The following is a 22,763-nucleotide window of genomic DNA, read 5'->3' on the forward strand; positions in this document are numbered from 1 at the left end:
AAGAAAGCATCTTTAAGACCACAAAAAGCACATCACACCTACATGTCATAGGCAACTATAACATGCAGAAAATCAGCTGCTGAACACACTTATCCATTTAACAGTGTGAAAAAAACATCTCTTTGTGAATTTGAGTAACACTGAAGACAAGAATTTACAGCAGACGTGGCTTTGCAAAAAAAAACATGCAAATCTGAAAGCAAAAGATGTGATAGAATAGATAAATTAATATTAAAATTGATACATTAAATACCACAATGAGATAGGCTTTTTTTAAATAATGCACACATTTAATTTAGATTAGATAAAATGAGATTAGATTAGATTAGATTCGATTAGATTCGATTAGATTAGATTAGATATTCCTTTATTTGTCCCACAATGGGGAACATTTCAGTGTAACAAAAATAAATAGTGTACAGCAAAATTAGAAAGTCAAAATATCTTCTGTGGAAAAGCCTTTTATGAACATTATTATTCTATTATTTTTTTTGAAGATATTTTTTTAAGGGTTAATTGATAGAGACAGAGGGGAAGACATGCGGGAAAGGGCTCACACCTGTGTGTAAAAACATTGTTTCTAGCATTTAAGTAAATTAAGTAAAAGCATAGAAGTATTATTAGCTACATCTACTTTAAGTATCACAATCAAAAATAGAAATGATGTATTCAGAATTATTTATACATCATTTGTAAGAATAATTATGAGGCTAAACTTATAATTTGTAATTTGTGGTCTTTGTATTGATACACTATGGTAATTTAATCGAGTCACTGAGTCACATTATATGGAAGATATTACTATTTTTTATTAGCTATATTTATCACATTTCATGCGAGTTAATGAAAGAAATAAAAAAAAATTTTGATGAAAAAAAAATTAATATAAAATAGAAGAAGCACATATGAAGAATATGTGTGTCCTGTTTCCCATCCAAAGGTCCCATCACATGGAAGTAATTACATTAATTTTTATGAAGTATATAGTTAAGATAAATGAAATACACAGTAAATTGAGTAGTGAAAATAATTGTTCAACATACAACTTATTCATACAACTTATTATTTTTAAATAATAATTTTCCCTTATTTTGTCAGGTCAGCATGAAGGTAATTTATGCTATGTGTTATTTAAACAGTAATACATTGGTGATCTCTTGTGCGCTAATTGTCTGAAATGCTTGAGATTATCAAAATGTTCACCCTCAGAAATATTGAGGGATTGATTGATAAAACCTTGAACATTTCTGAAACTGATCGCTCTAAACCAGTAGCAGACTCACTGAGGTGCAAAGTCATGAAAAAGGAAAAGTCACCAGCAGCATGCAGAAGGTTTTTAGCATGCAAGTCAGCCTATATTACACTACACTATGTTTTCCCGATTTTAAGGAGACCCCAGAGGACACTTTATCATGTTTTCACAACTTTAAGGCAACTTAGAATGCATTTTATCACCCTGTATTTGACATGGGGGCCTCCAAGAGGGCACTTTTGCTGCATTTTTTTAAAACATGAAGGCCTTACTAACTCTCAACGTTCATAAACAATACACTTTAGATCATCAATCACCACTATTAAACTCCACAATGCTGTTAAACAGTACATTGAAGTAAATCAATCAAACTTTATTTGTATAGCACTTTTCATACAAAAGAAATGTAACACAAAGTGCTTCACATAAAAAATAAAAAAGGAAAAAATAATAATAGTATTAAAAACGAGCAAAAACCCTCTGCCCATCCCCAACCCTCCACCCCAACAAGCACAAACTGAGGAAGCACCATCTCAACGTCCAACGTGAGGAAACACTGGAGGCAGCTTAGAAATTAATTAGATAAAATAAATAAAAATAACGATAAAAAGTAATACATCTAGATAAAAAAGTGATGATGATGAAAATAATAAAAATAAATAATTAAAAAGTGAAGCATGATAAAAAAAAAAAAAAAATAGACAAATAAATAATAGCAAATAAATAAAAGAGAAGATGTTGTAACACTAAGATGCATGAAAAGGAAAAATATTTTTAAATGGTTCAAGTACAAGCCAAATTAAAAGATAAGTCTTAAGTTTGCTCTTAAAAATATGAACATTACATAAAAACATAAAAGTCGTTATGATTCACTTTACGCTGTGCGCGCTCCCGCGGTCACGTTTAAGCGAAGACGGAAGTCGTTAGCAGTGCACGCTCCCGCAGCGCTCCAGAACTCTTTGGCTGCAGAGCGAGCAGCTGTCAATGCACACAGAGCGGAGCGTCACGACCAGCGGCAGGCTTTGTGGACGGAAAGAGGCTTTAAAAATGCAGCTCAGCGACGATTTCTGTAGTTTATCACGTTGTCGTGTCAGGTCTCAAAGCCTTCATATCTAGCATCTGAGCAGCGAGTCGGCAGAGTAAAGAGTGACTTTCCTCCAGTGTTTTTTTTCCCCTTTTATCCTCAAAGCTGACGGCGGAGTGCTGTCTGCTCTGCACGGTCCATCCGAAACAACTAGTCCAGACATGAGTAACGTTAATCTGATTTTTTGGGACCAGTTGCAGGCTGGCAGCTCCGATGTGGACTGGTGTGAAGGCAATTACCTAATTTACCCCAGCATCGCTGAGTTTTACAACACGGTCGGTTTGAACGTTAGCTAACAATGTGTGCTTTTTATTTGGTTGTTTTTGCATAACAGAGTACAGTCACACAGCTAATTGCCTCTCTGGCTTTGTTTTTCTTTCTATTGCATTGCTTTCTGAGAGCGTTTAATATGATTCTCAGGTTAGCTATAGCTAGCTGTAAGCTATATCGACTTTAACAGTTTTGGCTGCTTTTCAGCTTCAGCATCATGATGTTTACTGCTAGCATCAGGTTACAAATTATCCTTTTTTGTTCATTTTTTCACTGGCTGTCAAGTTTTGCTAAAGACCAGCGAGGCTGATCAACTTTGGACAAGCATGATGTCACTGAGCTGCACGATCAGTTCAGCTGCGATGTATTTTTTGCTCATAGCTTTTTCCTTTTGTTTATCATTTCAGATCAGCAACATTTTGTTTTTTGTTTTGCCGCCCATATTAATGTGCTTGTTCCGCCAATATGCAACACATTTCAACAGTGGGATTTACCTCATATGGAGTCTACTAGTTGTGGTTGGTAAGTTGGCTGGCTGACATTAATGTCTACACACTGTGTGGTGACCTTCTAACCTTTCATGTTTCTGTTCAGCTGTGTGGGAGATCATCACCTTAACTTCACTTCAACTTCCCTCCACTAACAAACCATACAACTAATACTTTATCTGTTCAATATGCAACGTGTCAGGCTAGTATTTCATAATCCTATTGTATGCCAGTTAGTTTAAAAGCATACTTTATATCTGCGGCATCTATTGCTTAATTGTATCTTACTGCTAAATCAATTAGCCGGGTAATACATTTATCAGAAAATTAACAATTCTGGCATTTTAAAAAGCAAAAAGTCACTGGTTACACCATCTAAAATAATTCAATTATGACAATATTAAATATTAATAATAATACTACAATTATTTATCTGGCACTTTATATGCGAGACATAAAGGACATGCATATTTTACCATTGGTAAATTACATCACATAAACAGACATTAAAACAAGGATAGAAAGACATACTTAATGTAAAATCAGATGGGAAAATAAAATAGATTAAAAAGAATACTTAAAATGCATAACATAAGAGGCAAAATATAACCACTGAATAAAATGTAGTTCAGAAGAATATGATACGTGCCCATAATTAGGCATAAGTGATGGATTTGATTTTTTTCTAGACAAGAGAAATAGTATTTTGCCTCGGAATATGAATAGTTGCTGATTTTCTTCATCTTTTGTGCTAGTTAACAGAATATTTGACCATTAGTTTGACAGAACAAGCTGCTAAATGTGTCAGTTTTCGTCAGGATGTTTTGAAAGGCATTTAAAAGTATTGTCTGACAATATACATTAAAAGAGTAAGCAATTTTTTGAGAAAATGATCTGCAGATGAATGGATAACGAGAATAATCTGTAATTGCAGCCCGAGGATACACAATTACATGAGTTATACATTGTATAAAATGTATGAGTTGTGTGTGTCGGCCCACATTCTTAAACTGCAACAAAACCACAGTGAGGTTGTAGGTTTCCTCAGCTGTGGCCTCTGTCGCTGTCCTCCGTTGTAGCTTTCGGTCGTCCTGAATCATTTTACCCCCATAGCAATGGTTATGACTAGGCTTATTCATTGGTGCGATGAATAAGCCTATTGCCTGGATTTCATTTGATTTGACACAGGATTTTTTTCACTCTTAAATGGTTCTACTGTATGTAAAAAAAAAAAAAAGAGAGAATAAGAAGATTACAGTGCCTTGTTCTGTTGCAGCTGTTATGAAAACACTCTGGTTGCACTGTCAGCAAAGATAACCTGACAGACCTCCCAGTGTTCCTGACAAGTCTCTCTACTGGATGATAACTGTTGAATAGGATTTACAGCTGAAGTTGAACTGTGGGTCATTAATTCTCATTCTGGACTGTGTCACTTTGTGTTAACCCTTTATCAGGCAAAGAACTATATTTGGTAACTTCAGGTAATATTTTGAGAAAAAAGTTGCAAATTTACTAGATTAAAGTGGCAAATCTACAAGAAAAAAAGTCACAGATTTAAGAGAAAAAAGTGGGGAAAAAAGCTACTTTTTTCACCCAGATTCACCACTTTAACCCTTAATAGGGCACTCATTGAAATACTTGCAAATTCCAAATTTCAACCCTAGAGAATATTGGAGGATATTACATACAGCCAGAATGTGTAAAAAAAAACATCCGAAAATAATATTTTGAGAAAAAAAGTTTACGAGATTAAAGTGCCAAATCTACGAGAAAAAAATGCATAGATTTATGAGATTTAAACTGGTGAATCTGGGAGAAAAAAGTTGCTTTTTCCCCACTTTTTTCTTGTAAATCTGCGACTTTTTTCGCGTAGAGTTGCCACTTTAAATCTCAACTCAATCTCAAATCTCAACGCAACTTTTTTTCTTGTAGATTTGCAACTTTAATCTAGTAAATTTGCAACTTTTTTCTCAAAATATTACCTGAAGTTACCAAATATAGTTCTTTGCCTGATAAAGGATTAATCATGTCAGAGTAGTTCCACTTCTCCTATCAAACCCTGTCCTGACACCTGCCTTCTAATCCAGTGATCAAAATAAAAATAGCCTCCTTTATTTGTTCATTTATTTCTCGCTCCATACCTCAAATGCTGACTGTATATATATATGCAGCCTATCGGAGCTCTGACTGCATCCATTGTTAGGAATCTGGAGGCTGTTAAAACTTACACAGCTGACAAGGGGTTACATGGTTTCACCTCTACCACTGTCTCTCAGTCAGGACGACCTTTGACCTAAACTGAAAAACAACCCTATAGGTTCCAGTATGAAAACAGCCTTCAGCAGCTTTTCTTTAGTTTTGTCCTCAACTGTGTTCAGACTGAGACATCCATATAGTTCAGGTGACTGCATTGCCTGCAACCAATACATTTATGCACTAAAACTCCAATTATTTTCTTTTACAAAGTTAATTATTTTGAGTACCTGTTGATATTTATTTAAGTGACACATTTTCTTTGCTTAAGTAGATCTGTCTGCAGTGCACTCATTTTAAACAAACAGTAACAAGGCAAACAACTACAGTGTTATGTAAATGTAAATATGTTTGCACAAGTTCTGCAATTTTGTGTATAATTTTGTTCTTAAGAGTACTATTATTATGATATTGTTGAATTATCAGATGCAACAAAAACAAAAAACATGATAATGCCATTATATATCAACATCAGTCATTAACAAAACCATATTGGTTGACAACTAATTTTCATTTTTTGTAAATATATATATATATATATATATATATATATATATATATATATATATATATATTTTTTTTTTTTTAACAGTTTCGTCTTTAAAATGTCAGCAACACAATGCCTTCAAGTGTCTCATTTAATCCAACTAACAGTCTAAAACCTCCAAATATTCTTCATAGAGGACTGAAGAAACCAGCTAAAATTTCTATATGAGAAGTTGAAACCTCATTTTTGAAAGCAAAGATGACCTTTAATTATTGAAATAGTTGCTGATAATGTGAAAACCAACTAACAAGTAAATCAATATCTCTTTCCGTGCATAGGCATATATACATGTATATATAAACTGGAAGGGGGCTACCCAAACCTTCTGTACATTCTTCTAAATTTGAAGTAAAAAGAAGAGAAAAAGAAACAATTGTAGATTTATTTTCTGTAGATTGACTAAATGACTCATCAAATAATTGTCTGACCTCTTTTTCCATGAGAGGGTTGAGGCGGTGTGGGTTTATGTTTTGTCTTGACTGCCAGTGATACATGGGCATTCTGACAGGTTGCCATGATTAGTGACTCCTGACAGAGAGCAGCGCTCAGCTTTGGATCAAAAGTTCGTTGAACTGTAGGAATCTCCTGTAAAGAAAACAGATTATTCTGATAACAGAAGGTCTGTTGGACCATGATAACAAACGGGCCACTGACTGATCCTTCCTTCTACAAAATTTCAAAACTCCCAGTAACAGTAAAGTTGGTTTCCAAATAACTCTAAGTAAATGAACTTGTTTCAGTCATTGATTTATTCAACCTCGAGAGATCATTGATAAGAGATAAGTCTGAAAAATGATGTAACTTGCCATAACATTTTACGATGAGGTTAGATAATTATATAAAGTTAAAATAATTAAAATAAATAAAATGCAGTTATGTAAAAAACAATTTGAGGTAGGGGGATTTAAGATCAAATTTCTAAAATATCCAAAAGGGATAAATGAATCTCTCGTCTGCCTGTAATGATTTTTTTTTTTACACATTTACTCAGTTTGAAGTGTTCCCATTTAGAGGTGAACTTTGTAGCTTTATCAGTTTTTCATCACTTTGGCTACTTTGCCAATTTGTTTAATGGAAATGGGAGCATATCAGCTGTTTTATATCAACAAGTTTTGGGCTTCTGACGCAAACTGCGTATTTCCGAATGATTAATCTTTTATTCTTCTTTCCACATATCCAACACAGATCACATTCAATGGTTTTTAAGGATGTTTTTCCCCTTACCAGTTTTTAGTACAGTTAAATTGGACTGTGGTTCATTTGGGCAGGTGTGAACACAGTAATTACACTCAGGTGGGGACCAAAATGACCTCACCAAGACCCTTAGAGGAGTTGGTCCTGGTCCACTCCCAAACGAATGTTGGAGAGGTTCGTAGCTGGTGGTGGGAATGTAAATTGATCTTGATCTGACCCAACTACCAGCTCCCCTCCACAAGTTTGAGCTCCTGTAGCCAGGTGTGAATTGCCTTCTGGGATATTTCTCTGTTTAAAAAACAAACCGAGCCAAAGGGAAAATACTTGAATTTTAGCCCAGATTTGGACCAGGGCAAACAAACTTCATTATAGGTGTGAAAACACCATGACATGCTCTCATTAATCCATTTGTGTCTCTGTCTTTCAGGTATTGGATCGACGTATTTTCACGCCACCCTCAGCTTCCTCGGCCAGATGCTTGACGAGCTGGCCATCTTATGGGTGCTTATGTGTGCCATTGCCATGTGGTTTCCTAAGAGATACCTCCCCAGGATGTTCAGGAGGGATCGGTATGTTGACTAGTGTGACTTTGTGTAAACGGAGCCGGAGGTGTCTGATGCGGCAGTGGTCATTTAACACAAAATAACAGACATTTTTTTGCAAACGGACAACAAAAATAAATCACTTTAGTTCCCACTTTGATTTCTTTTGAGATTCTCACATGAACTAAATTTCACAACAAGGCAAATGCCACTTTATGTCTCATATTTCTGGTAGACACAGTGTTAGTGCAGCTCACTGTTGGCCACTGCTTTGTCACATGATGTGTCCCCACTGCTATCACTCCCAGTTTAATAATAGCTCTGGCCGAGATAGCTGACACCAGGAAAAGCTGCATCACATGTCTTTACTTCTCTTTCCATTGTCACACAGCCGTCATGGCTGCTCTTTCACTTCAGGCTGTCACTTAAAAACGCCCCCTTTGTATCCGAGTGATTCTCGTTTCTGTCTGAGTGTTTGTGTGTTGTTGTGCTTTCTGGAAAGAGCTTTCTGTCTGAGTTTCACAATACTGTCCATGCAGTTTTTTTTGTTGTTCAGACTTGTTTTGCTTTTTAATTCAGGTCAAGGTTCAAAGTGGTCATCGGCATCTTGTCAGGGATCACCACTGGGCTGGCCTTTGTTAAACCTGTCGTCAACTCATTGTCACTAATGACTCTGGGCATCCCCTGCACCGCACTGCTCATTACTGAGCTCAAAAGGTTAGTGAAAGGGTTTTTACAAAGAAAAACAGCATGGGTGAGTATGGGCAGGTAAATGTGCAACTCTGATCACACTATGCATCATGACATCAGTAAGTAGCTTTGTTATGGGACGAATGGTGAATATAGGTACTCATCTGATGGGAATCTTCTTCATAGACTGTATAAAAGAAGTGGACATAGTCACCATGACCTCACCCATTGGTTTGTGGACTACGGATTCGAAGCCTTGAGATTGGCATCTTTACTGTCGCCACCTTGTTTTTTGGAGCCAGAAGTGACCATAATTGGATGACAGGGTGGAGCTTGGTTGGAATGAGTTATCAGAAATGAACAAACAGCCAGCCAACTCCTTAAAGAATCTCCACCACCAAATGCTGAACAACACATTTTATGTGTCCAAAATTTTGCAGTTCAATGTTTTTGAACTGAAAAGAAGTTGAAAACACAGAGTGCACCGTGGTAGAGACACATCAGGCTACGGTCAGACATAAGAGAATGCAAGCGAGAGCCAAGGCCATAAACATGTTGAATGTGGGCAGTGTGGGATGTTAAACACACGCCCTGAAGCATACCCTGCTTTATCATCTATTTTACTCTAAATGGGAGCATACTTTACAAAATGAACGTCATGCTGTTTTGGAATAAGCGACTGAGACCATAAACTCATTATGAAAGTGTCTGCTGAGGTGATAAATCAAGTGAGAAGTTGGCTCATTTTCTCATAGACTTTCTCATTATACTTTTATATAATCAAACTTCTTTTTGCAACCAGTGGACAAGACTCTATACTAACCTTCTTCCCAAGAAAAAGATTTGGAGTACACAAAAAAATATCAGAGCACAGGGAAATTGTCCAAGGAACACAGTTTATTAACAAACAGTATATTACTTTACAGGTTTATTAATGTGAGTGTGTGTGTGTCTGTCTCCTTAAGAATATAGTTTTTACAACCTACTTAATAATAACTTAAATTTATATAATCTTTCAAGAAAGGACGCTTCACAATACAGTACAATACAATACAGTAGGATGACTAAAAATTGGTCACTGATGACGGGTTGATGGGGTTAAGTGAGTCCAAAAGCCAACTTTAGGTTAGACTTAAGATGTAAAATAAAACAATAATAATAAAAACAATAATAGAACATTAAAATAAAAAAGACAACAAGAGAAAGGCTTCTTCTTTCTTATCTATTCTTTTATTTTATTTCCGGGGGTGGGGGTTACTAGGTTTATTTGCAAAATAACCAGTAATGATAGGATCAAATTTAAACATCATTACTTCTTTTACTCTAAACAGGTCCTATGTTAACAAACTAACCTTTGCTATGTAGGTTAAACACCAGGCAGTTAGTAGTTGTAAATATTTCCTGAAAAAATTCTATGAAAGATTTTAAGGTAACGCTTTATATTAAGGTCGTTGTAATAAGATTAATTAACAAGTAATAAGGCCCTTGTAAGTCCTTACAAGATGCTTATTACCATTACTGTGTGTTTATAAGCCTATACAAGTGTTAATAATGGCATTATAATACAGCTAATAGCAGGCTATAAGAGATGTATAATAAGAACATTAATAAAAGCCTCATGAGTATCTTATAATTCTTCATAATAGCATTACAAACACCCATAACCCACCCATTATGTCTTTGCCATGCCTTTATTAATCTTTTGTTTGCTTATTGATATTAAAATATACTTTGTAGAAGCTAAGCCAATGCTTTAAGCCACTGAGGCATTTCAACAGGAAAATTGATTGACACGCTTTTACTTGGCCAAAAATGATGAATAAGAGTCCAGTTGATTTTTAGTTTATATGCAAAACAATTCCATTTATTTAACATATCATGCGTCAATCATCCTATCTCTTATACATACATCATAACGAGCGCCGCGCACCGCAGCGTAACGTATAGCGAAGCGTATAGGGAAGCGCATAGCGTAGCGGTCAAAAACTGTTTTTCCCCTTCCGGTTGGAAAACGCCTGACGAGCCCCCAAAAGGTTCCCACCTATATAGGCGGACCCGCCAATCACAGTTGGACCATGATACACACAACAATCAACATTAAATCTGCTCTTACATACTTTATTGCTCATCTATTATAAGTTAACTATGCACTTGTTAACAGTTAACTATGCTTTTTGCAGCTAAAGGGATCTAACGCGAGAACAGTGCCTTATTACTTGTTAATGGTTAATGGTTATTACAAGGACCTTAATATAAAGCGTTACCGATTTTTAATTTTCCTGATGCGTACATTTCCACTTATGCTTTAACTTTTAGCTGCAGATATCAGTAACCATGTCAGTGGTTCAAAGCTGAATATGAGTGGAATCAGCAGCTGTAATGTAAAGTAGCTGAAAGGACAAAAGGGCAAACAGTGTTGAGATGTAGTTTCTGCAGTCTACAGTACATTAACATGTCACCTTTGGCCTTTTGTACTTTTCTAATGACATGTTGTCTGTCCCAAGATAATTATAGGACCCTATGATGTGAAAGAATGTTCCTGAAAACACACAACAAGCCTCTCGTGCTCTTTTGTGTGCGTGTGTTGCTTTCCTCCGTCACTACAATGTGGAGCTGCTGCTTCCGTTTCCCACATCCCTTACTCACCGCCGTCAGTCTTGTAACCTGAAGTCATCCATTGTTCAACCTGTTAGTTATTCCTGACATTACTGAAAGTGCCAGTCATCAGTTGAGGCAGCTTGTTTTTGTTCTGCTAAGTGGGAGAGAATTCCTGTGGCCCTGGCTGATGGACTTTTGCCCTCCGAAACGGAAGGCTATTTTGTTGTTGTTTGCTTCTTTTTTCTTTTTTTTTCTTTTTTTTTTTTACAGTACGGCTGTTGGCCCCCATTCAGGTCACTTCAAATTGGACAAGAACAGCTTGTTCTGTGTAGAGGACGTCCATAACAAATATTGGAGAACCAGTGTAGTGTAGAACCAATAAAACCGGTGATAGTTGTGCTACAGTAGCTGAGTTATTCATTAAAGACAGGAATGATGCAAAACAAACAAACCTGAAAATGTCTGAAGAGTTAGTTTGTGCATGAGAGCAAAGTTCAGTAATACTTTTTTTGTGACGCCCATGTCTATTATTCATTATAAACATGGTTAGAATGTATTATAATCTGCTTGTAGCCCCGAATAATTATTGTTATAAACATTCATACATATTCATAATAACTTATAACAGAATCACACATAAGGTCAAGTATTATAATACTTCATAATTGCTGGTCACTCACTGACGGTGTTTATAATGCATTATAAACATACTCATCATGTGTTATATGGTTAGGGTTACTGTAACCCTACCATCGCATTATAATGCATTATGACAGTGATTATAATGCATTAAACTGCTTTAATACACAGCAATTATTTATGATTTGAGACCTTAAAAGTCATTATAATGTGCTGTTTAATGCTATGATTATTGTTTTAAAGCATAATGAATATTTATGAGTGCTTATGACTATAATTGTGCAGTACTATGAGTGGATTATAATGCATTATAGACATGAGCGTGACAGAAAGTGTTGCACAAAGTTAATTTTCAAAAAAATAATGGAAGGAAACCATTCTTCGACCGTAGTATTCCAGATATTTATTTTAAAACTTAAACTGAAACAACAGATACAGTGAGGGAAATATTATTTCTCACATATATCTGTCATTGTATAGACCTTGACTTAAGTCCTACTTCATATTTAACTCTCCACTGACATAAAAAAAAGAAACAACTTGGAAAAGATTTAGCCCCAAAGTACAGACAAATGCATACATTCGTACACTTTTTATATACATAACGCCATATGTACGTATCAGCAAATATTATTATTATTATCTATTGATATACTATCAATGTGATCTGCTCAGGATAAAAAAAAATAGACTTGTTCTCATATTTTGTCAGTGCGTAAAGGATAAATCCTCTTCTTTCTAGAACTGGCATCCCTTTTTCTCTGCTAGTCATCATTTCCTATCTGTAATTACAACATTATACCCATCTTTAAACATGGTGACATTTCTAAAAAGAGATCTGATGGGGCAATAAGCAGAAGTGGTCGAAAGATAATTTTAACGTATTTGGAAATAAAACTTGAATGTTCAACCAAGGCTGTTGTGTAGCCAGCACCATATACGGTGATTGAGCAATCCCTGGCTCGATACCGCCAGCATCTGTCTCTCTTACTATCTCTCCTCTTCAACATTCTCGCTCTGTTTCTCTGCTGTGAGACATCCCATTAAGGCAAAACAAATCTTGGCAAAAGGATCTTGAAAAGAAAACAAAATGAACTGCAAAATCATTACCCAAACTATCTGCTGTAAACATCTGTCATGGTTTACAGACAGAGTCCATGGTTCATCTTGATCTATTATGCAGATGTGCGCAAACACATTTTTCCAGTGCAGTGGGGGATTATTACCATGTTTACTTTCAGTTTTACTTCAAAATGATCCTTTTGTTTCCTGTCTTTTCAAACGTATGCATGTAAAAACTATGTGATGAAAGTGATGTCTAACATGCAAGCTAAAACTTTTCTATCATTAAAATCGATGCATAAAGACGTCCAGCGTCTCTGAGAAACATCAGGCTTTGTTTGACTGATCCTATGGCGCCTCTTCCTTTCTTTTCCCATGAGTGAGAGAAGCCTCTCTGCAGTGCTCCACCCCAGATAGACAGAACGGCCTTTCCTTCACTTATCTCTGCCCCCGACACTCAAACTCTCCACCACAATCACTAACGCTCTTGTCTGAGAGGAGAGGTCCTGGTTTTCATGTCATATTTCTTATCTTACACACTTCTCTTTGAGCTGATAGGCTCAGTATTCCAGATATCCGGCTGAGCGGTGAAGGCTTTGTCAGTGTGTGTTTGTTATCAGGGAGGGGTGTTGCTTACTTATGGCGGTTATGTATGTAAAGGCAGTTACAGAGCTCATCGCTGGCTTAGTCTGTCCCTGGTGCACACTCTGGATTTGTTCCCATATGAATATAATCGATTGAAACACTTAACAGTATAATAGAATATTGATGACTATTTAATGGCCTATTTCCCTCTGGGAAGTCCTATCGTTGGCTGGCTATTTCTGTACTTCCTGTTGCTGATGAGCATCCATAACACGTTTTTTTTCCCTGCAGCCTCTCTGGTCCAATTATGTAACACAGTTACAGTTACAGTTTTCCAGTTTGGTTCATTAATTGACTTACTTGACTTAAAGCGAGATAGCGAGGACAGGTTTTGAAAGAAGAAAAACGTAATTGCTTCAACTTCTTACGTCAGCTTTCCAGACGGAGGGCACCAGAGGCAGGTTCTGAGGGAACAACGACCAGCATGGCACAAACGTCTATGATTTGTGCTGTTTAGAGATATTCCAATCAGTCAAATCAGGAAAAACTAGGACTTAAAAATAGTTTAAAAAAACAACAGCAAAGACTCACAGATAAACGGCGGCAGATGTGGATCATAACCAGTAGTGAAAGAAGTCTTCAGAGCCCTTACTTAAGTAAAAGTACGAATACTAAACTGTGAGATCACTCCATTAGAAGTAAAAGTCCTGCATTAAAAACTCAAGTTAAAGTACAAAAGTATCGGCATCAAAATGTACTTAAAGTCTCAAAAGTAAAAATACTCGTTATGCAGAATGGCCCCACTCAGATTGTTTTATATATTCTTAATATATTATTGGATTATTATTAGTGATGCATTATGTTAATACTTAATTAAAACTTAATACTAATACTTAATATACTTGTATGTGGTTTAACGTATCAACATGCTTAAAACATTTATCATGTTTTTTTATGTTAAATCTCGACCTGAAAAGTAATTACAGCTGTCAGATAAATGAAGTGGACTAATTAGTACAATATTTGCCTCAAAATGTAGTGGAGTAGAAGTATAGAATTACATAGTAATTATATAGTACAGGTACCTCAAAATCTTACTTAAATACAGTACTTGAGTAAATTAAATTAATGTTAATTTCCACCACTGATCATAACCCCTATCTTACATTAAGTGTGGAGGAGTTGAGGCAGCTAATGTTGCAGTTATAATGTGCTGTGACAAACTTATTTGACCATGTTTTGTATCCATGATGCAAGTTTATAATGTCATTTTTCCAGACCTCTTAGAGTGGTTAAGGTAGAAAATCGAAGCTAAAGTTAGCTACTATAGCTAATGAGCCAATGGGGCCTCAATATACAAATTTGAATTAAAATTGCATTTGTTGTTGTTTGCTTTCTTTCTTCTTTTTTTCCCTTTTTTTTACATTATTGCTGTTAGCCCCGATCAAGGTCACTTCCAGTTGGAAAGAACAGCTTGTTCTGTGTAGAGGACGTCCATTAGTTGTGCTACAGTAGCTGAGTTATTCATTAAGAACAGGAATGATACAGAACAAACTAACCTGATAATGTCTGAAGAGTTAGTTTGTATAAATAACAGTAATGATGAAGCACCTTTTATTCATCCGGCCAAAAACAAGACAAAAGTAATTTAATACTACTTTAGTTCCAATGTTGTAGACATGACCACATGCGTAATAGTTATAATCCTCTAGACTATTATATGATTCACCTTCATCTGTCTTGTTATGTAGTAGGAGGTCTGGAGGACAAAGTCATTTGTAAAGAAGTTTGTGTCCACAACAGGCAAAGCAATCAAGTTCAAACTCACTTTTCTTCATTGTGTTTGAATCACATACAACATGAGTTGAAATTTTCTGGCAATACCTGCTGTGTGCCGGTTCACCGTGTAGTCCCTGTCCACTATTTCCAATTTTTGAGCTGTACGGATGTATATAATTCCGCCCTCCATCTGAATTTTGCAAGTCATAACAGTAACATGGTTGCAAACAAGCTGCAGGATGATAAAAAGTTCCTGCGGGCTTTAGAATAGCAAATTATCTTTCTCTTGTCACAGAGACCTCGTGGCTGCTCCTTCACTTTAAAATAACACTCTTTCCATGACCTCTGCAGCTGCCTGTTTATTTAGATCTTAGTGTGTTGCTGTGCTCACTGGAAATAGTTTGTTTCATCCCAACATTCCTTTCTCCTTGAAACAATGGTAACTCAAGTTTAAAGCATATAAAACAACATGACTTCGTCAAAAGCTCCGTCTTAAGGGAAGGTGACAAACTGTGTCACAGTGACTAAACAGTTGTGTCACCAGCACGCTTCAGTCAGGCTTCCTTGCCCCAGTCTTTGTTTTGGCCTCAGCCGGTAGCAGGGCTGTAACTGGTATGTCTAAGGAGGACAAGGCTAAGAATAGTTTTTTATCAGAGGCGCTCTGGATTAGCACATGCCTCTTTAGGTCAATGGTGTGTCCATTTATGAGATAGTTGTGCAGAGACTTGGTGCTTGGATCACAGTTCTGTCAGCACCCAAAAAGAAAGGGAAGATAATCCCCTTATCTAAAAATAAATGTGCTAACTTAGAATTTAACATCCTGGTGCGGACATCTCTGTTGTAACTTTAGAAGCACCCTGGCTAGAGTGGACAACACAGGCTGTAAAATAATTTCAAAACCTCAGAACCAGCTGGGAGTATTTGTGCACAACCAGAACTGGACACAAAGTTCAGTGTACTCTGAAAGACACCATGTACACCCTGTATGGACATGAACTGAAAAGAAAAAGAGAGTGGAGGATTATGTTTCTGCATGATGTTTGCAGTTTACCTCAGCCCTACAAAGTGTTCAAACATCTTTCAGCTCCCTATTTTTGTTCACCGTCTCATAACAAATAATTATAATAATAATTAATTTGTCCAGGCTCATTTTTTTAGCCACAGCAGACAATATAGTATGCAGTTATTTTATTAGATTATCTGTGTACTATGTTTTCCAGCATTTTGTTGTGATTATTCAAGAAAGTATATGATGCATGTGTTTTAATATACTCACGTGTATATATTAGGGTTGTCAAAAGTATCGATACTCAAAAACTTATCGATACTAAAACTTTGTATCCGGATACGATACTCATTTTCAAAAGTATCGATACCCCCCGAGCACAGCATACAGCCTCAAAATATTGTTATAGTTGTCATTGTTTATTGTATTTATTTATTTTTTGCACTACCTCAGACCTGAAGCTTGTTATCATAGTTGCAGTTTCTTTTTTTTTCGTCTGTTTTTATTATAAATATTGTGGTTCTGTTAATTTTTACACGTTGCATTTTTCTTGTTAATAAAAATATTTCTGTTAAATTCCTGAGTATCGGTATCGAGTTGAAAATTTTAGTATCGTGACAACCCTAGTATATATATTTTGTTAGCTGACAATTTAATATGCAGTTATTTTATTAAGCGGCAGACACACTGCCCACTACCTGCCCTGCTCCAAATGACGACACAGATGGGGATTAGCTGGTGAACATGATTGAGCATTAAGAAGCTTAAGAGTCAGATTGTTGGAGACCAATAAGAGGTCAAAGGAAACTGATATGAGACTTAACATTCATGTGATGGAAACACACGTGATTGTAATATTGCTCAGCGTCTGCTGGGTGTGTAAACAGGCACCTGTTTGCCAACAAGCTCACCATATCAACTCGACAAGGCGATTATATGTCAGTGTTGTATTTTCAGTGCCCAGAAAAATAGATGAACACATCAGATAAATTAATGTTAATATGTTTTGCATGTTAGATCATTTTTCATTTCGAGTTAAATGCTGTTTTCCTGCATTAAACTGCTTATCTCCTGTTGCTATGAATGATATCAAATGGGGAAAAGAACAAAAAAGTGTACTTTTATGCTCTTAGATGATGGTAATGTCATATGCAAGAATGAACAGCGTTACAGATCAAATGTTAATTATTAATTTGATTTTGGTTCTTTTCAAAAGTTTGTGTGAATTTTTGAGTGTTTTCACAGTTGTACATGTTTCTCATGGCTCTGTTTGGTCGTTGCAGGTGTGAAAACCCACGTGTGTTCAAGTTGGGACTGGTCTCAGGGATCTGGTGGGCACTGGCTCTGCTCTGCTGGATCAGTGACAGGATATTCTGTGAGATGTGGTCATCTGTCAACTTTCCATACCTACACTGCGCTTGGTAAGCTCAGAGACCACTCAGAGGAGTTAATATAGTTTGGAGTATTAATACGGCTATACAATCTACGTATGTACTCTACTCAAACAGTGAAAATATGATTATTAAAACTTGTGGTAGAGTCTTATGTATGTTAAATAAGTGAGAACATGATAACTTTTTCATAGAAATTAGGGTTTTCATCCTGAAACGTGAAAGAATAAGGGATGTTGCTGGACAAAAATAAATAAATAAAAAATGTAAAATACCACAAAATTTTTTAATACTCAAATAACTAGAGGTGGGGAAAAGGCAGTAGTAGTAGTAGTAGTAGTAGTAGTTATTTTAGGAATATACTGGATATACTGGTATCATTTGAAACTAAAAAAATTCAGAGCAGTGAAGCTTCAAGTTGAGGAAAGTTTGTGAAAGTGTTGCAGTCCAGTTCAGTTTGACTGAATACTTTGTTGGTCAGTCTGTGGGTTTGACTTTCACTGTGGAGAAATAAAAAGACTGAAGTGAGATTAATAGACTGAGAATTTTCTTATATTTGACAAAACAATTCTTGATTGAATTTAATTTTGTTGACACAATATGCAGTGAAACGGTTAAATCGCACTGTATTGTATCGCAATACTCACCATATCGAAAATGCTTAACCCTTAACAGGGCACTCATTGAAATACTTGCAAATTCCAAATTTCAACCCTAGAGAATATTGGAGGATATTACATACAGCCAGAATGTGTTCAACATACGGACCCGGGGGAGGGGGGTAAATTTTGAGAAAAAAGTTTACGAGATCTAAGTGGCAAATCTACGAGAAAAAAATTCGCAGATTTATGAGATTTAAAGTGGTGAATCTATGAGAAAAAAGTTGCTTTTTTAAACTTTTTTCTCGTGAATCTACAACTTTTTTTCACGCTGATTTGCCACTTTAAATCTCTTAAATCTACGACTTTTTTTCTTGTAGATTTGCCACTTCAATCTAGTAAATTTGCAACTTTTTTCTTGAAATATTCTCAGATGTCGTGGTGTCACTGTCTATGACGTAGCCTGATCTTTGCTGATTAGCTGGAAGAATTCCATGTGGTTCTACGACCAAACAGAGAGACATGGGGACCTCATTTTGATATCCACTGAAGTTACCAAATATAGTTCTTCGCCCGATAAAGGGTTAAAATCACAATAATATCATATCATCACTTAGCCTGGGTATACTCATACTGCCTTGCGCGCTCGAATTTCATTTCGAACCTCCAGGCAGTCTGGCAACCAGAGAGGTTTCTTATCCCTGTTTTAGGGATCCAATCACAGAACGGGGAGGGACGGCAAGACGATGACACGTACTACTCTGCAGACGGAAGCTTGTAGTTTTCTTACGGATCCAACATGGCTGCAGCAGACGCGAAACTCTCTTTAGCTGTAGATGGTGTTTTAAATAGTTTAGAGCGAAAGGTCTCTCGGCGGCTCCGCTGTCCCCCGGCTCGTAGCGAGATCACCGACGTTACGGCAGCGGGGCTATTAGCTATTGTAACTATCAGGATAATATCGTATTGTGGGGCTTCTGGGGATTTCCACCTCTGCAAATAACAGACTGTAACTATTGATGACTGTGTTGTTATCCTGCACATGCAAACACCTGGATGTATTTGGAGCCATTTCTCAGTCAGTTTGGTTCATTCAGTCTCCTCTTGCTCTTGCAGGCACATCCTCATTTGTCTGGCTTCGTACTTGGGTTGCGTTTGCTTCGCCTACTTTGACGTTGCGACCGAGGCCCCGGAGCGAGGACCCGTCATCATGTTCTGGCCCAACGAGAAATGGGCCTTCATCGGCGTGCCCTACGTCTCCTTCCTCTGCGTCCACAAGAAGTCCGCCATCAAGGTGACTTAAGGAGACCCGAGGGTGCGGCTCAGCAGGTCGTGCTTCAGCAGCGGGATGAGGCCACTTGTGCTCCTGTGAGCGGGCGATGTAGGTGATTCACATTGTGGCCAAACATGAGGATTTCTCTTTTCCTCTTTCAGTCCGTATCTGGTTTCATTACACAGCAGCGTTCATGCAACTCTGTCATGAACAACAAGGTGTTATAAGTGAGTCGAACACAACGATGAAAGGGAGACTTTTAGCATCAGAGCCAAGAAACCTTTACAGTGTTCCAAACATACTCTCAGGCTTCACATTTGAGATCATGTCAGTATTAGTATTCTTCTTTTAAAAGGAGATTTTGTACATTTTCTAGTAACTCAGAAAACCTCATTATAAAGCATTGTATTGCCTTTATAAACACAAGTATAGCATCTCATAGGTGCAGTCTGGCCATTATGAAAGCATATTTAAAACCAATAAAGCACTGGATTCATTAACTGTGATAATGCATAATGCATTAAAGCTTCATATTGTTCAGCCAATCGAACTATGCTCAATGAATCAACAAGCTGGTTCATAAGATGTTACAGACACACAAAGCCTTATGTGTTTTAAATGCATAATGGGTTCAGGCTGTTTAACCTGCCCTCTTTGTGGACAGGCAAGTTTTATTTAAAATGCCAGAAATGCAGCAAGCTTCTTTTTTTTTGTTATCAGCATACTAACTTTGTTTTCCAGCATGTCGTTGTGATTGTTCAAAAAAGTATATGATAAATGTGTTTAATATACTCCTGTATGTATATTTTGATAACTAACAATTTAATATGCAGTTATTTTAAAAAGGAAAGCAAATCATTCATATATTAGTGAATGAACAGGTACCCTTTGATATTGGCCAAAACCTAAAGTACAAAAAAAAACACAGAATGTGAAATCGAAATATGATTGAAAATTCAAAGAAATAATTATGCATTTTGCACAAAATGAAGAATGGTTCTCAAAGCCTTTGACTCAATGCAATGATTATTACAATTATGTACTAACACTTTGTTTGCTAATGTACAGCTTTTAATGCTAAGTATTTCACTGCAGATTTTTTTTTCATCCAGATGTCTCAACTTAAACTTCTCTTCAGGGTTATTTATTCCACACTCAGTATTTTAGACTTCATGCTAGATATTATTGAAACTGTGCAAAAAGCCTTAATCAAACGAAAACAAAAGCTAAAGAAGGTGCTTTGTGTGATATACCTGAAACTGTTCGCTCTAAAAGGGGAAATGCAGTGTGATGATTGTGCTAAGTAGCTGAGGTTTAAGCAGGTAGAGTTGTGTGACGGATTAGGTTTTATTAGTTCTGACCTATTTAATGGAATTTATCAGTGTTTATTCAAAAGAAATGAATAGGAACCCTGTATGTAGAATACAAAAGGGAAGTATGTTGGATGTTGCAAAGCTAAACACTAACTCGAAAAGACAAGGATCACCAAAGCTTTTTTTTTCCCCGCCACAAACCATTGTTTTAATGTTGTTTTTGAAAAACTGCCTCAGGCTGCATTAACTAGTATTATTTTACTCCCGTCCTCCTGCAGAGGCTTCTGGGAACTCAAACTGGCTAAAATAACTGAATGAAGGATTGTGATTTTAGAAAAGTCAAAAAACAACTATTTTCGAGAGTATTTTTTTTTTTAATTATCCAAAACAGTTTATATTTTTCTAAGTGAAGTGCAGCCAAAATTGAAGGGTGAGTGATTTTTTTTGATATTGCATGATTTTTGTATTTTCTTTTATTTATTTTATCTTCAGTAGAAACTTTAGGGACAGTATTATTGACAATGTGAACAAAGTTGTTGTAGTGCCCAAAAATACTTTCATTGTGCTGCAAATGATATTGAACCACACATCAGATCCACGAGCGTGGACTGTTGGTGTGAATCCCCTTCAGATTTAAAGGAGTTTGTGTGAACGGGACGGCCTGTGAAACGCTGCCCTCTGCATCGTGATGTTTGACTTGGCATGAGGTGTGATTATTATCTCATAAGAATGAGTTAAGTCCTTTTTTATGGACTGACATGTATATAAATCTTTTTCTTTTTCTCCGCCTGCATTGACAATACAGACAAACTGCACAGAAATATTTATTTTCATAATTTATCCTGTTTTTGTAAACAAATATTTGTAATAGATTAGAACATTAGTACTTTATTTTATGCAATAAATCAAGCCAATACTCAAAGGCGTTGCTGGTGTTTATTTTACGAAAAACATATATTACCATGTTGGATGCATAAAAAGATATTTGTCATGGTTAATTATACATTTTGTAGCTTTGTTTCTGACGATGCTTTGTGCCACCAGGGGGCAAAGTTTTCCCAAATCTACTTCATTGACTTTCTTTCCTCTTCCTCTGCTGTCAGTTTTTACTATAAGAAAATTAAAATTGTTTATTGAATAAAGTGATTTAATTTATATACAGAACCACCACCATCCTCCACTGATCAGCTTACAAATCTACAGATTTTTGGGCATACTGTAGACAAATGACACCATATAAAGTACATGAATACCATATATAAACATAGTCCATGATCCCTATATGCACCATGACGGTTAGACAAAGCAATGCACCTATGTTTAAGTATAAAGCACACATAAGTACAGGCAAACTTATTGTGCTTCTAAAATACATACAACAAGTAACATGTGCAAAGACAGTGAATAAAGTACAAGAAAGAGAAAAAGAACAACCTCCAAAAGAAATTTACAGATCCCTGAGACACCAATGTGATGAACCTTTATTAAAGCTAGAATCAAATAAATGATTGCAGGTTTTTCAGTGTAAACTTAAATATGAAGTCACTTCCACTTTAATTCTATTCTGGGCTTCATTCTGCATATCATGGTGACGGAGATTACTTGGAAAAAATGACAGAAGCTGTGAAAGATAACATAAGTCCCATAATATTAATTTTATTAAAAAAGCTTGAGATTTACTAAACACCATGTGAGAATGTAAACAAAAGTGCAATGAAGTCCCTGCTGAGCACCACTTAATAAAAATGTAATGTGACACAATTTCACATCTTAAAAGTGTTTAATATTATATCTATTATTATCTTTATTATATAGATTCAATATGATATCAATAGATAACATAATGAAATGAATTAATACAGACAACAAATATTAATATTCTATCATTATTTAACAATTCATAATTACAGATTGAAAATTATTTCAGTTTTAGTCAGTCCTGATTGACAAACAGGTTGTGTGATGAAATAGGGGAAAATATTATTGTGAAATAAAAATAAAATAAAAACAAAAAAGTAAATAAAATATGTATCTATAAAAAAAAAGATAGATTAAATAACAGTTTCATTCTAAAATAATTATAATTATTATTATTCGTTTTTTTCACATGATTATTCTATTTCAAATTGGTTTATTTCAGATTAAACACATTTGGTCCCCGTAGCCCAATAGTCTAATAAAGTTAAATGTTTTAATGGCAT

At 35.9% G+C, this 22,763-nt stretch overlaps 1 protein-coding gene across 1 annotated transcript; it reads left to right on the forward strand.

The window, feature by feature from the left end:
- The first annotated feature begins 2,218 nt into the window (after positions 1-2,218).
- Positions 2,219-20,869, forward strand: acer2 (alkaline ceramidase 2). The gene is made up of 6 exons (XM_059340656.1): positions 2,219-2,611; positions 3,014-3,128; positions 7,516-7,657; positions 8,210-8,347; positions 17,273-17,410; positions 19,093-20,869. The coding sequence occupies exons 1-6, from the start codon at positions 2,498-2,500 to the stop codon at positions 19,277-19,279; spliced, it is 834 nt and encodes a 277-aa protein (XP_059196639.1). The 5' UTR covers positions 2,219-2,497; the 3' UTR covers positions 19,280-20,869.
- Positions 20,870-22,763: the final 1,894 nt, after the last annotated feature.

Source organism: Centropristis striata, chromosome 1 (genome assembly GCF_030273125.1).
Source record: "Centropristis striata isolate RG_2023a ecotype Rhode Island chromosome 1, C.striata_1.0, whole genome shotgun sequence".
Lineage (NCBI taxonomy): Eukaryota > Metazoa > Chordata > Actinopteri > Perciformes > Serranidae > Centropristis > Centropristis striata.

Coding starts and splice junctions, on each gene's coding strand:
- acer2 (XM_059340656.1), top strand. CDS start 2,498: ATGAGTAACGTTAATCTGATTTTTTGGGACCAGTTGCAGGCTGGCAGC. Junction 7,658..8,209: donor AGGATGTTCAGGAGGGATCG/GTATGTTGACTA, acceptor TTTTTAATTCAG/GTCAAGGTTCAAAGTGGTCA. Junction 8,348..17,272: donor CTCATTACTGAGCTCAAAAG/GTTAGTGAAAGG, acceptor TGGTCGTTGCAG/GTGTGAAAACCCACGTGTGT.